General features: G+C 42.6%; 1 protein-coding gene across 1 annotated transcript in view; it reads right to left on the bottom strand.

Moving 5' to 3' along the window:
- Positions 1–14,512, bottom strand: part of EPDR1 (ependymin related 1) — a 31,318-nt gene extending 16,806 nt beyond the window's left edge. Inside the window, 2 exon segments of the mRNA XM_003814978.5 lie at positions 13,868–14,325; positions 14,327–14,512. Of these exon segments, the coding sequence (XP_003815026.3) occupies positions 13,868–14,325; positions 14,327–14,497 (629 nt within the window). The 5' untranslated portion in view covers positions 14,498–14,512.
- Between the last annotated feature and the right edge of the window lie 1,612 nt (positions 14,513–16,124).

Raw genomic sequence — 16,124 nt, 5'->3', positions numbered from 1 at the left:
CTATGCATATTCTCCTGTATACTATAAATTATTTCTAGATTATTTATAATCTTTATACAATGTAAATGCTATATAAATAGTGATTACACTATATATTTTTGATTTGTATTATTTTTATTGTCATAGTTAACTTTTTTTTTAAAGACAGAGTGTCACTCTGTCACCCAGGCTGGAGTGCAATGGCATTATTTTCGCTCACTGCAACCATTGCCTCTCAGGCTCAAGCAATCTTCCTGCCCCAGCCTCCCAAGTAGCTGGGACCACAGGCACATGCCACCATACCTGGACATTTTATGTATTTTTTTTGTAGAGATGGGGTTTTGTCATATTACCCAGGGTGGTCTCAAACTCCTGGCCTCAAGTGATCCTCTCACATCAGCCCCTCAGAATGCTGGTATTACAGGCATGAACCACCGTACCTGGCCATTTTTAATTTTTTAAAAGAATATTTTCCATCTGTAGTTGGTGGAATCCATGGATATGGGATCCATGGATGCAGAGGGCTGACTGTACTCATATTCTTAGTCTCCCTTAGAGCTAAAGGTATCTGGTTCTGGCTTTGAAGATCTAAAGGAAAGTTTGTAATGAGAGAGAATCCTCCGGAGATTCCTCTTTTTTCTCAAAGGAAAAAGAAAAAAAAAAAAAGAGGAGCGTCCTTGTTCTAGGGAAGCTACTCCCTTCACTTTCTGTCTTTGACTGTAGTTGGGAGAGGATATAATGCTGGGAGCAGAGGCAGCCATCTTGAAACCATGAGGCAACAAGTCAACATGCAATCTTGGAACTACGAGCCATCATGCTAAGAATGGCAGAGTAGGCCGGGCATGGTGGCTCACGCCTGTAATCCCAGCACTCTGGGAGGCCAAGGCAGGTGGATCATGAGGTCAGGAGATCGAGACCATCCTGGCTAACACAGTGAAACTCCGTCTCTACTAAAAATACAAAAAATTAGCCAGGCGTGGTGACGGGCACCTATAGTCCCAGCTGCTGGGGAGGCTGAGGCAGGAGAATGGTGTGAACCCGGGAGGTGGAGCTTGTAGTGAGCTGAGATCGCGCCACTGCACTCCAGCCTAGGTGACAGAGCGAGACTCTGTCTCAAAAAAAAAAAAAAAAGAATGGCAGAGTAAGTGGATGCAGATAAGCCTGGGGTCTTGATGAAACTGTTGAATCAGACCTAGGAACATGTATCCCAAGAATTCTGGAGTAAACAACAAATATTCTTATATTTTAGCATTTGCTAGTCAGATTTTCTGACACTTATAGCTGTAAATATCCTTAATGAAATGAATAAAAACCACTCCTTTATGGATAACATCTACTCAATTCATTACAAAAACTCTATGAGAGCCTTCCCTCTCAGAATGAGCAAGGCCCAAAGATTTGACTAATCCTAGAACCACAAATACCGGAGCCTGGCCTGGGTATAGGTGAACCTGAGCAGCTACTGCCTTAACAGTCAAGAGACAAGTGTTTTTCTGTCACAATTTGGAGTAGTCAGGAAAAAAAGAACACATCCAAAGCAGAGGTTACAGACTGGCAAATTCAGCTGGTTGAACATGTTATTAGCATTTTTATTTTTTTTAACAGATGAGAAAATATAAGGCTTACAGCATAACTTCGTAGTTAAGTATGGGATCAACCAGACTCATTCTAACTCTTAAACACCATGTGCCTCCTCGCTCTCAACAGGGGGAAGGAGTGATTCTTCCCATCCATGTAGAACTGCTTGGCCATCCAAGATATATTAAATTACAGAAAAGGGAGTAGACAAATATTATATTGTGATTACAAAAGGACTTTGGCTTTTATGGAAAAAATTGAACAAACTTTGGATTTGTTTAATACGCACTATAATAGATTAGTAATGCATGCTGGCCATCTGACTCTCAGGAGGAAGAATTGAGCTGCGGCCACTTGCCATGCTGGCGTATACTAAGTTTGAGTTACACCCTGCAATGATTATGAGACATAAAAAAGAAAAAACACTATTTCAAAATTGTGTTAGATACAAACTCACTGTGCATATTGTTGCCAATCACATATAACAAAAGGAAAATTAAATTACTTAAGAATGCAGCCTGAGGAAAAGCAAAATCAAAGAATAATTATGTTTGCCATTTAAGAAGCTGTAAGGTGATGGGCCTCCATGACTTGGATTCCAGTTCAAAAGATGAAAAAAGTGCTTGAGAAATTGAAGAGCTTTTTTTCCCAAAATATATCTGGATGAATATTGGCAATGTGTAGGCAAATACTCTTTCATCTGATGAAAGATAATAAAAAATTTCTCATGAGACAGTAGTGCAGGCTGAGTTTTTTTTCACCACCACAAAAAGAAATAGCATCATTAGTACTGAGATATCCAGGTTGCCATGGTGCTCAGTGGCTTCTAGAACGACATAGCAGGGGGTACTCTAAGAAGGATGGGAAGAACAGTGCAGGGTCAGCATGATGCCATTTAGCAGAAATAGATCAATTCCCACCATGTTGAAATATAAACTCACGCAAACCCTTCCAGCTAACATTTAATGAAACTCTGAAATATAAATCTTATTTTTTATTTTCACTGGGATTTGGGATAGACTGTGTTTACAATTGAAAAGGAATAATGTGTGACCACAAGGTTAGCTTTCTGATGAAAAACATCATTATCAAAATAAAAAATAGTGGCAAGGGCCTGAAGTCCCAGATACTTGGGAGGCCGAGGTAAGCAGGCCACTTGAGCCCAGGTGTTTGAGGCCAGCTTGGGCAACATAGTGAGATGTCATCTCTAAATAAATAAGTAAATAAATTTTAAAAATTTAGAAATTAAAAATGCAGTCATGGCATTGTAAAGCAGATTGACTATGGCAAAAACAACAACAACAACAAAAACCACCTCACAGGCAGTGACTTAGAGGGTATTATTGTAGAATTCAGAGGGGAAAAAAACATTAAGTGATGAAAAGGCTAAAGCAAAGAAGACATTTGGAAGACAGATGTAATGTAAGAGAACCAGAACAGATAAGCAGAAAGAGATTCTGTAAGGAACCAAGAAAAAAGCAGAGTATCAAACCTCCAGAAATACTAGAGGAAAGTTCCCGACCGGGCACGTTGGCTCACGCCTGTAATCCCAGCACTTTGGGAGGCCAAGGTGGGCAGATCACAAGGTCAGGAGATCGAGACCATCCTGGCTAACACGGTGAAACCCCTTCTTTACTACAAAAAATAAATAAATAAATAAATTAGGCAGGTGCAGTGGTGTGTACCTGTAGTCCCAGCTACTCGGGAGGCTAAGGCAGGAGAATCACTTGAACCCAGGGGGTGGAGGTTGCAGTGAGCCTAGATTGTGCCACTTCACTCCAGCCTGGGCAACAGTGTGAGACTCTGTCTCAAAAAACAAAAACAAAAAAACAAAACAAAGCGAAACAAAAACAAAGTTCCCCTAAAACTACAGCTTACCTGGAGATGTTAATAAAATTCAAGGATAATAGAAACAACCTACAGAAACATGGGCAGAAAAAAAATTATTGAAACGAAACCAAATTTAGTTTGGTGTCAGACTTCTGTTTTTTTTTAATTTTTATTTATTTTATTTTATTTTTTTATGGAGTCTTGCTCTATCACCCAGGCTGAAGTGCAGTGGTGCAATCTCAGGTCACTGCCGCCTCTGCCTCCCAGGCTCCAGTGATTCTCCTGCCTCAGCCTCCTGGGTAGCTGGGATTACAGGCGCATGCCACCATGCCTGGCTAATTTTTGTATTTTTAGTAGAGATGGGGTTTCACCAAGTTGGCCAGGCTGGTCTCAAACTCCTGACCTCAGGTGATCCACCCGCCTCGGCCTCCCAAAGTGCTGGGATTACAAGCGTGAGCCACCGCACCTGGCCTCAGACTTCTCTTTGAGAGCTGTAAATGCCATAAACATATTTAAGCAAAAAGACTATTTTTACCCAAATTGTATACACCAAAAAAAATCATTATTTAAATGGCAATAAGTAGATGTGCTTAGACATTGAAAATCTCTGAAAGTATGCAACCTTAGTGTCTTCTCTGAAAAAAAAAATTGAATAATTTCTCTAGCTGACTAAAACATGAATTGAAATAAAGGTAAATATGAAAATTAGTATAAAATAAATTGCAGTGAACTATGAAAGGAGTAAAATGGCTTGTTTCTCTAAAACAGAAGACCTTGTGACAAAGCTCCTTATAAACTTATGCAAACACACACACTATAAAAATTCCTCTGTGTTTTAACAACTGCAGAAATTGACCTTTTTGAGGCTTGATTCAGCATGATGAAAGAGGACTACAAACCACCAAAACACTTCAAATTCTTTTCAATATACTAAGTGGAACCTAAATAAATACTTGTCCTGTGCAAAAGGAACTGTGTTCTGATGTCTGAGAAGTGGATTCCCAAGCTTCATTTCCTAACTCCTTAAGGAGAGTTGAGACCTCAGAAGGGTGAGATCTCTGGGGTCCAAGGGTAAGCCAGGCCGTGCCTGAAGCTGGGCTAGGATGAGAATTTCTATTCAAAAGGACAGGGTGTGTGACAAGGGACAGGTGGAGGGCTTGACTGTGAGAAGAAGAACTCCCACACCTACAGGAAACACAATCCATGCCAAGATACAGCACCTGATGTGGCATTTCCAATGGATATGAAGTCTGGGGCAGATTCTCTTCCCCCATCCTTCACTCCCAAGAGTGCCTGCTGGTACTCAGATACTCCTCATAAGTTATATGTTACCTATTGCTGACAATGCTGCGTCAGGCAGAGCTGTGCCCTTGGCCCTGCACCACCGGCTTCCCATCTGCCACTGTCTTCCCTGGTGGCTTCTGAGATGCTCTGGAGCAGTGTCTTCCCTGAGAGAGCTGGGGCTGTGACTCTGGTGCCTCTTCCGAGGTGAGCTTTTGGCTGTCACTCATCGGCAGGGCCCACATTGTAGAACTCTACCAGAAGATCTAACTTTAAGCCACAACAAAAGCAGCCTTCTGTGAGCGGGCAGGAGTCATCCAAGGCATTGTATATCCTTTTCTTCCAGGAGAAGTTGCCTTCTTTAGGGAAGCCATCATCCCAAGAGTTTCTCCTTTCTTTGGGGGGACTGAGGGTAACTTAGGCACCCTGCTAAGGATCTGATTCCTCTTCAGATGGCCTCCTGACTCAAAAAGGCACTGCTTCTGAGAAACTGTGGGTGCTTTAGAAATAAATCTCAAATGCCCACATTGGGTGAAATTCCCCAAAATTGAAATTGAGGCACAAGAGAGACACTGAAGACAGTGTTTGATGACAGGGCAGTGGGGGAGTGGCTCATGGGCGAAAGGAGTTTGGGGCATCCACTCTCTGGAGGTGGTGGTGTGCCCTCCACTTCAACCCTACTGGAAAACTTTTCAAAACACTGCAGTGTAATTCGATGTCAAAAATCATTCTTAACATAAAAGAGGTATAACTTAACATATAAATGAAAAACCATGAAACCATTACATAAATCTATCATTTTATTGTCTAAGAAATTTAATTATAAGGAAAAAAGGAAAGAAAATACATATCTATTATTTAGGTATCCTTCTACAATGAATGTATATTATCTGTTATTCATTTCCCTCATTCACTGATTCAAAAAAATAAATAAAAATTAGTCAGGCCCTGCTCTTAGCAGTTAGAAAATGGAGCTTTTGGGAAACGCCTTCTCCGACATCAGAACACAGTTCCTTTCATATGGGACAAGTATTCGTTTAGGTCCCACATAGTATGTTGGAAAGAATGTAAAGTGTTCTGAGGAGTTAGAGACACAGCAACAACCATACAAAACCCCTGGCCTTACGGAGCCTTACTGTGCATGAGGGAAGGTGGGGGAGATGAAGGAACAAACTTTAATATTAAACACTCTGCCAGATAGTCATAAGTGTCTTGGATATATTAATATAAAGCAGTGAGGGGGCACTGAGAATGTTGAGCAGAGAAACAGTTCAATTTGGGAGTAAGTCATGCAGCTTCTTAGGAAAAAGGCTTTCTAGGCAGAGGCAGAAGTCAGCGTGCTGAGGCCAGGTCCACAATGAGTGAGCTGGTGACAGAGATAAGGTAGGGAAAAGGCTGGGGAGCAGATCCTGAGCCAAGGAGTGGCATGACATATTTTCAAGAGAACCCCTGGGGTTTCTATGTGGAGAACAGACTAAAGGGAGCAAGGTCTGAAGTGGGGATACCTGTTAGGAGGCTATCATAAACATCCAGCCAAGACATAATAAAGGTTTGGACCAGAATAACAGTAGAGGTATGGTCAGATTCAGTATATATCAAAATTAGGGTATAGGTAGGAATGTAAAGAGATGAGAGCCTGAGCCCTGGGAGAGTCCACTATTAGCAGTCCAGAGAAGAGCAGAAAGAGCAAAAAGGCTTGAGGAGAGGAAATAAGGTGGGAGGAGGAAAACCAGAAGACCAGCATATTGAAAGCCAAGTGAAGACAGTGCATCAAGATTGGGGAATTAATCTACAGTAACATGAGGACTGATCAAAGATTGGTTGATTAGTAATGTAGAGCTTCTTGCTTTTGACCAGAGTATTTTCAATAGAATGGTGACAAAAGTGATTGGAGGGTGTTCAAGAAAGCATGGGAGTACAAAAATTGTAGTTAGCATGAGATTTGCTTTAAATAGAAGAGGAGAATGAGATTTCAGCTGGTAAGATCAAGAGAAGTTTTTTTTTTTTTTATTTAAAGATGGGTAAAATAAAAGAAAATGTTAAGGGGGAAAATAGAAATTTTTTACTGGAATTGGTGAAATCTAAGACTATCATATTTATTCCAGGAAAAACAAACCACTAATTGGTGGAATATTTTCAGATCTTTGGGCACTTTTCCCCTGACCACCATCCTCAAGGTCAGAATCAGGAAGAAACAGCTCAAGGTTATTGGAGAAAGTAAAGATGTTTTCAAAGCAGTATAGTGACCACCTCTGGCTTCCATTTGTAAATTTGTCTTACATTCCATCAGCCTCCTTACTCTCCTGGGCTTATCTTCTTTGGATCTTTTTTCCCCAGTGCCTGCTTCTCCCTCCCCATCTCAGCATTAATAGTCTGAAATCCAGGGTCTATAGACACACTGAATTAAGTCCCTTAAATCAAACTTTGTGTGCTTCCAAGAAAATCTGTTTCTTGAAGAAAAACTCAAATATTGCGAAACTCAAGTATTGCAAATCAGTATGGTTTATTCTTTGAGGATCAGGAGGCCACAAGCAGTCAAGACTTCCTCAGCTCACAAAAGAATATGCTATCTCCAGCCATCTGAGACCAAAATGATGGAGTAAAGGTCAAAGGAGAAGTCATGCTCTTAATATTCACAAAGTCATGATTTCTTAAAATGAAAATCCAATCCATGCAAGACAAGATTCATGATCAAATAGATTTATTGAGCACTTTATATTAGTCTGCCTCCCCCAGTCACACAGAAACACCCTCTGAGGATTTGTAATGATGACATACTGAGAATCCAAAAGCAATACTAACATATGTTAAGAACATAATTTCACCTACTCCTTTCTCTTGAACAATTTAGACTAAAGCCACTAGGTAGGACCAAGGAAGATAGGCTTCTACATGGGCTGGCCTGGAGTGCAGAGCCCATGTTTGAAGGAGAGAGCATAATGATACATGACTGGTTACCTACTGCAATTGAATAGTAAGCCAGTTTTCTCACTGGCTGAGAAGGGAGTAGCAAAAAGGAAAGGAAAAAGAAAAAACTAGAATGAACCATGTAGTGTTGGATTAGAATGAAGGCATCAGTTTAAACACCTGTATGGATTAGAACTGGAGGTTCAGAAATAAATATAGATGTAAATGTGTATATATGTATGAGTGTGTGGGGGGAGGGATGTGTGTATTCAAACTTAACACCCCTTGCTTTGTCCATTGAGAGGACCTGGTAGCAGTGCCACCTGATAGCACTGAGCATGACCAGAGCACAGGTTCTGACTTCCACATATTATTCTCCAGGAAAAGTAACCAGGGCTTCTTGAAAAATGGTTTATCCTAGGACTGGGGCAGGAAAAGTATAGATGATCTTGAAATATCTTGCTGTGCCGGAAAGCAAGGAAGTGCCCAAACACATCAAAAGAACATAGAAACCAATTTGAAGAGGCTTCCACTGGCCAAATCTAGGACATTATGAACAGCAAAGTAAACAATGAGAGCAAATAGAACAAAATTAGAAGGCTTGAGTCCACACTGATACAAATAAAGTATAATTCAGAAGATTAATGAAGAATGGGTTATGTACATGGTTTTAAAATATTTCCCTACCAAATCTTACTAATTAAAAAGAAAAAATGTATCATTTCACAGTGAAGGAGGCTGGCAGACAACAGTCAATCAGGTGATCAAAGTGAACATCAGGATGCAATTGGAACAGAGTATTATCCCTGATATTCCTGCCAAAGGTAAGTAACTTGAATCTAATTATGAGGAAACATCAGACAAACCCAAATCAAGGAACATTCTACAAAATAACTGGCCTGCAATCTTTAAAAGCACTAAAGTGCAAGGAAGACCTAGGAACTATTCCAGACAGAAAGAGACCACAGAGACACCACACTTAAGTGTAATGCTTGCATTTAAATCTTTTTTTTTTTTTTTTTTTTTGCTATGAAGAACATACAAGAACAACTGGCAAAACATGAATGACACCTGAATTTCAGATGGTCAAAATGAACTGGTGTTAATCTCCTGACTTTTATGGTTGTATTGTGGTTATGCAGGAGAATGTCCTTGCTGGGAGGAAATACACTGAAGCATTTGGGGATGGTGGGTATATCAGTTTGGCAACTTACTATCAAACAGTTCAGGCGAGGGGGAAGCTCTTTGTATTATAATTGCAACTTTTCTGTAGGTGTGAGATTGTTTCAAAATAAAACAAAATTATGTATTTGAAAAATAATCCTCATCCTCCTTTCCAAACACATAAGATTACTGAAGTTACCTTAGGTGATAGCAGCCCTGGGAATTAATCATCCACAGCTGATACTTGGACCAACACCCCTATAAGCAACATTATTCCATTCTTAGTAGGAAGGGAGGCTCAGTTGAGTGCAGAGCCTTCTGAGTTTGGGCCCGAGGCATTTCAAGGTAGCCTCTTCTCTTTTTCTACTCATAAGCACAGGCTTAGATGAAAAAGAGAAGGAAGAAAAAGAACTTTGAATTAATTTGTCTACACAATGGGACAGATTGAGAAAAAATTTAAAATCTGTGTCAAGTTCATTGCATTAGAAACAGTGAATCAGCCTGATCTAATAAAAGTACAATTGGTGCCTTCAGGATATCATTTAATACTATCTGTACCTAGCATTTAACAAACGAAAGCCTAAAAGTGATTTAGTATCAACATTGTAGGCATCATTCAAATTAAATTAAAAGATGAAAAACCCAGAGGTTCTGCAATGTTGAGGACCTTATTGGGGTGAAGGCAGGATTAGAAGCCATGGTTGTCACTCCATCATGGTCTAACACGAATGCCCCTGCTCTCTCCACTACAGGAGGCTGATTCTCTGTTTAAAAAAGAGGTTAATGCTATTCTCTTCTCCAAGAAATAATATGCTCTGGGAGAATCAAGAGAAGCAGACATGAATTAATCAGAATTTGAATAAGAATCCACCTGCTGCCCCATTTGTGACATATTTTTCATGTTTTACAAATACAAATCCTTAATAGAACATGTATGACTGGTGATGAAATAATATTCCAAGATACCAGACTGTGCATATTGTTTTACTGCCTCTCTGCTCACTCTGCATTAAGAGCTTCATTGATTCCAACACCCAAGCCACCATTTTGTAAGGGGGAGCTTATAGTTACTGGTGGCCTGAGAGGGTTCATAGTGTATCAACGCTGCTTCCCCTATAAAGTTCAACATGCTGCCTGAAATATGAAAATCATCTTCTTGATTTCCTTCAGTCTTTCAAATAAATACTTGTGGATTTAATCAAGGAGTCGGAAAATGACAGTTGGAATTAGAAAATAAAATGGTATCAATTACTAATATTTCCCATTTGCTGCTCAGTCTTGTCTTATCTGAAGCTTGTAAAGTTGTTTAATCTTTTCCATCATCTCAGGGAAAACAGAGCCTGGAAAATCCTAGTCATTCCACAGTAACTATCAATGGGATTTTCCATAACTATCTGGATGCAAAATGAAAATCTTAAGAAGTTGATCCAATTCTAAAACTTACTTCTCAACTTACTCATAAATATGAAGAGACAACTCATCCATATTTTCTTCAAATAACATCTGGTTGCTTGGCCAGACTGTTAATACCTGAAAAAGTTTCTGAGTTTGTTCCAACAAATCTACACTTAAAGAGCTTAAAAATGTGTTTATGCATTAAACATTCTTTTCCACATCTGACTTAGGGCCAGCGATGTGACTGTCAGAAAGAACCTTGCCAAGAACTCAGAAAGAAAGGGAAAAAATGTCTTTTAGAAGTTTAACTGTGAAACCAGCACCTATTGGATTAGGGCAGAGGAATGAGAAATCACCGCAAAGGGACAAAAATGCTTCTAAGCCAGCAAGAGTTGGCTGTGACTCCACTAAAGGTATAAAACACACATCTAAAGGCTATATTAGGCAGTCATGGAGTCACGGAAGAAGGGTTGCTCAGACAGACTTGAGCAGTACTCACCAAGGGTCCATTCTGAGTGGAAGGGGTCAGGAACAGCACAGTTGGGGTAGCACAGAACCACCACCAAGTCATCTCTATTGTGAAAATCAATGCATCACTTTGCCTTTGCCTGATTACCATTAAACCTTACCCCAGGCTGGCCTGTCTTATTCATGATGGAAAACTCCACATTGAGCATACAGCCTAACCTAGGGCAGGCAATCATTAGATGTTTGCTCAATGAATTTGCTCCAACTCTTTGCTCACAACTGCCTGATGATAATTTGGCTCCCCACATAGTTCTGACTACAGGGAGAGAGTGACCTAGTCTGGTGGATTTGAGAATCCTGGTCCTCATGCCAGCAATAAGACTCATTGAGGTAGACGGGTTTAGCATTTGAGTTTCCTTACTCGAAGGTTGTTCCCAAAGGAAGGGTCTGTGTGTGCTGCTGGATCAAGTTTCTGAGCCCAAAGGGCTGGCAGCAAGTCTCTGGGGTATGGTAACTTTACCAGGATAATGATGATAGTGGTAGTGATGGGACCAACCTTGGCCATGAATAGAGCATCTTGTGTGTACTATCAGACATTGTACTATATGATTTATATACTTGAGCTCATTTAATTCCCATAATAATCCAATAAATTAGGCATTATAAGTGTTCACATTTTGTAAATGAGGATACTTAGACTCAAAAAGCTTTATTAACTTACCCAAAGACCCATATTCAGAGTCTGGATTCAGATCCAGATTTGTCTGACTCTAAAGTCTAATTTTTTTAATTGTAAAACAAAAATACTACCTTTGGAGAGATGAACCCTTATCCTTCTCTTCGACACACTCCTCTGCTTCAGCAATGTGCTCTCGGCCATCCCAGTCCATCTTCAATATGACTATTCATCAATGCACCACTACTGTACAAGTCTTCACATAAAATTACATAGGATACCTATGCACCCTTAATTAGAAGTGCACAAAGTCAAGCCCTGTTGCAAGGAACAGCATCACCATCTACCCTATGCCATCAGTACCATTAGCTTCACAAGCCAAAAATGGGGGCCTCTTTAACGTTTTCCTCTCCCTCACCACGTCTGCCACAACCCATCCAATCATGTACATTTTCCTCAGTTGAACCTCTTCAATACTTCCCTAATGCATTCACTTGCCCCCTGCTCACCATTTCCATCGCTACTACCCGTCTCTCACCTGGACCACTACGAAAATCTCCAAGATTGTGTTCTCACTTCTACTCTTGCTCCACATGGCTCCATTTTATGTCCACATCTTGGGAATGCATCCTTAAGGACACATCCAGGGATCTTTATATAATCTAATCACAAATTCCACTCTTTAAAACTCCTTCAGTATGACCCTTCGCCATGTCCTGTGCTTCAGCCCTAATAGTGAGTGGTCTGTGGTTTTTGGAATTTACTCAGCTCTAAAAACTCTGGGATGGCACACACATACCAGGCATGGATACATCTGCATCCCCCGGACCAGCAGTCTCTCCACATTTCCCTGGAAAACCTGTACAGGTGTTTTGGAACTCACTCTCATTTCAGCTCCTCCAGGAAGCCTGGGTTAGGTGCCCAACTGAGTTCTTCTCATCACACCCCAGCTCTCACCCCTCATCCCACTGTATGGAAATTTTTTTTATTTATGTGACTTCACCTCCAGACTCTGACCTCCCTGAAAACCAGGAGCCATTCTGTTTATACACAGTACCTAACATGAACAAATGCTTGTTAAATAAATGAATGAATGTGAACCTGGTATACCATAGGCATCAGAACCCCCCCCAGCTTCCTCAAGCATTAGCTGTGTGATCTTAAGAAAGTTGCTTAATCTCCCTAGACCTCAGAGTTATTGTCTGTAAAATGGAGATCATAAAACCTATACTGTCAAGTTATTGTGAGATTTAAACTAAATTATATAATATATGTAAAGTCCTCAGTGTCATGCCTCATATATAATAAGTATGCAACTGTTAGTTGTTATTATTATTACTGTGCCCTTCAAGACCCTACTGAAAACATTCATGTTCTTGAAAGACTTCGAATCAATTCCCAGTCCACCATGATGACTGTGCTGCTCTGTGCTGCATTTCATAATGCATTATTTTGCACCCTTGATATTGTTTGAAAGGGTCTGCCCTTTCCATACTTTCTTCAAGTCGCCTAATACTTGAACAAATGCTTTTAGAATAAATGATATTATCAAGTTTGGTTTTGTTCTATAAACTAATGGTGCCCTTTTGCTGTAGATCTTACAGTCCATTGGAGTTTCAAACCATGGAAATTCACTTTGCAACTCCTAATGATGCAAATGCCATAAAGAGAGGCCAGTGACAGGAACACACTTAGGGGGAACGGCAGGGCTCTGGAAGGGAGACAGGTGGTGATCTCAAATTAGAAATCAGGTCTTAAAGGGGCCACAAGCGAGATGACATCTCAAAAAGAGGGTTTCCTTTGTCACAACAGATGTGAAAAGGTGAATGGTCAGACCAATACTTAAAAGAAACTTACAGCTTTGCCCCTGTAAGCAATACTGTGCAGCCATTAAAAATAGGAGGCAAGCTAATAAAATGGCAAATAAGAACTTATAAGGGACAATGTTAAGTTAAAAAAAGATTCAGATAACATATGGCTTTTGATCATAGTATGTAAAATTTGCTTTAAAATAAACAAAAAACTTAAAGGGAGTAGACCAAAATTTTAATGCTGTAACAATTTGGTAAGTTTGTGGGTGAAATTTTCTTTTTGTCACTTTCCCATACCGTTTGTAGTCTTGCCATATTCTTTTAAAATACGAAAAGTATTTCTTAGAAAATACATATTCTGCGTGCCTCTCTCGCAGATGGCTCTAGAAAGAAATGAGATAGCGCAGAAGACACGCCCTAGACTGCAGGGGGCTCCATGAGCCCAGAGCCTGACTCAGCAGCGTGAGAACAGGGGCGAACCTGGGCATGGGGCACTCTGCAGCTTGATCCCGCCCTGGATGGGTCCCTTCTTTACCTGCCACCGCCTCGCTGGGTGTTACTGAGTCCCCCGCCAGCAGGCCGCCCTCGGTGGGCGCAGCGCCCCTCCCAGCCCCGGACCATGCTATCCCCAAGCGACCCTCCTCGCGAAAGATCTCTCTGGGAGAAGGGAGGAGCTGCAAGGGGCCGGAAAGAGTTACAGGGCGCAGGCCTCTGCGACCTCGCCCTCCCCATGCCCGCGCGGCTCCCTACTCCCGCCCCGCGGGCCGATGACCTGTACCTCTTGCAGGGGATCAGCGCCTTCCTCTCGTCCAGCACCCGCACGCGCTGGTTGAGCCCGTCGTAGGAGAGCAGGGCGCGGCTGTTGCGCCCGCTACTTTGCTGGTACATAACCTGGCGCCCCTCCCACTGCTGCGGCGCCTGGCACGGGCGCGGGGCTCCCACCGCCCCCAGGCCGCACAGGCCGCACAGGGTCCAGGCCCAGAGGCCGCCCAGCAGCCAGGCACCCAGGGCGCCCGGGACGGTGCGGAGGGGAGCGCGTCCTGGCATCGCGGTCAGCCTTCCCCGGCCCGAGGGCAAGCCCAAGCCCAAGGGGGCGCTGAGGCGTCCGGGATCAGAGTGGCTCCCGCCGGCTCTTTCCGCACTGTGCCGGGAGTGTGGTCTGGACCAAGGTGCTTCCTGTCCCTTCGGTGGCCTCTGCCGCTTTTGAGATCCGGACGCGCGAGTCCCGGTAGCCGGGGACCAGGGCCCAGGGAAGGCTCCAGTGAATCGCGCGGGAGCTATTTCTGCCTGGGCCACTGCCTGCTGCCACTGCCTGCTGCCACTGCCTTCTGCCGCTTCGGTTTTCACTGCTCACTGCTGCCAACAGGAAATGCAGTGGCAGTGGTGCCACTAGCATCCTGGGAGGCATCGTGTTTTAAGAGGGGGGATGGGGGGAGACTGTGCTGAGAAGTGTGTTTCTCCACTAACTTCAGTGTTCAACAGGTAATCACACACGGAGGGGCAAGTTCAAGGTCAAGATAGGAAAAGCAGAGCTGCTGCGTTTGCTGTGCAAACGTTTGCCCCGCCTACATTGCCCCTCGACAAAATTGCAAACTTCTTCCTCCAAATTAAAAGTGGAAAGACGGGTCTTTTCCTGAAGAAATGATACTAGCTATTCATCATGGCCGCTCCTCAGGTCCCATTCCCAGTGAAGAGTCTAGGAGACTAGTAGACAGCCCCTTGCATTGGGCCTAGGACTCATGGACATAGCCTCAAGGTCACATTGCAGTGAGACTGCTCCTCCCATCGCCTGGCAATACCACCAGCCGAGTGGTTTGGGTGTCTGGGGGGTTTTGCTTCTTCAAGAACAAGGTTAATTGGGTTTATATTTATGTGATGTTCAGATCTATAATATGGAATGAGCGAGGCTCACACACCTGTAGTCCCAGCTACTCCTGAGGCTGAAGTGGGAGGATCGCTTGAGCCCAGGAGTTAGAGGTTGCAGTGAGCTATGATCATGCCACTGCACTCCATCCAGCCTGGGTGACATGGCGAGACCCTGTCTCTAAAAATATAGTGATAAAGTATGAAATCAAGAAAAAAGAAAGGAACGAAAAAAATGTATAGCGTCTTTCCATTTGAACTGCATTTCAAGGATGATTAAGATTGAGCCAGGTGAAAGTGGGAGATAACATTCCTGAATGAAGGGCATAAGGACAAGGAAAGAATAATGCTGGGGTTCAAGGACAAGGTAGAGGAGTACTCTGAAGCCATAGCACTCATTTTAAGGAATTTGTCATTGATATTGAGGACTGTGGGAACTATCGATCAATGTAAAGCTAGGGAGGAGCATCATCAGGTATATGCTTTAGAAAGCCCACTTAGACAACAGAAAGGGTAGGGCCAGAGGGAAGGCAGGGAGAGGACGAAGCTACTGTTATCATCCTGGAAAGAGATGATCCTGACTCAGCTAAGGCAGTGGGAGTGGTCATGGAAAGGGTGGAAGACAGTTGGGAGCGGTAGAGAAGCATTTCAACTCAGAGAGAGAGGTTTCTGGTTTGGGCCACTGGGAATCCAGTCCTGAGTGAGGAGAGATGATCAATTCATTTTAGGATTGGTTGATCTTGAGCTGACTGTGGAGTATTAAGGTGGAAATATCCAAGGGACAGCTGGATAAATACTTCTGGAAACCAGCAGAGCTTTTGGATTAGGAAGCCATAGGTACATAGGTGGTAAATGAAGCCGAAGAGTAGAACAGTGGTTCCTGGGGAAATTCCGCATCCCCCTCCCCAGCAAAGAAACATTTGGCAATATCTGGAGACATTTTTGATGATCACAATGTAGATGGGGAGGAGGCTACCGCTGACATTTTGTGGGTAGAGGCCAAGGATGCTACTAAACTTCCTACAATGTGCAGTACAGCCACCTCCCCCCTCCCAAATGAAGAGAAAATTATCTGGCCCCAAATGTCCTAAGTGTTGGGGGTGAGAAAACCTGGAGTTCAGGGGAGTGTTGAGTGTGAGAAGAAGGATTAGGATGGAGCCCCAGAGAGCTCC

The sequence above is a fragment of the Pan paniscus genome, chromosome 6 (assembly GCF_029289425.2).
Source record: "Pan paniscus chromosome 6, NHGRI_mPanPan1-v2.0_pri, whole genome shotgun sequence".
NCBI classification, from domain to species: Eukaryota; Metazoa; Chordata; class Mammalia; order Primates; family Hominidae; genus Pan; species Pan paniscus.
Note: the sequence above shows the minus strand (reverse complement) of the source record. Positions and strands in the feature narration are given on the sequence as shown.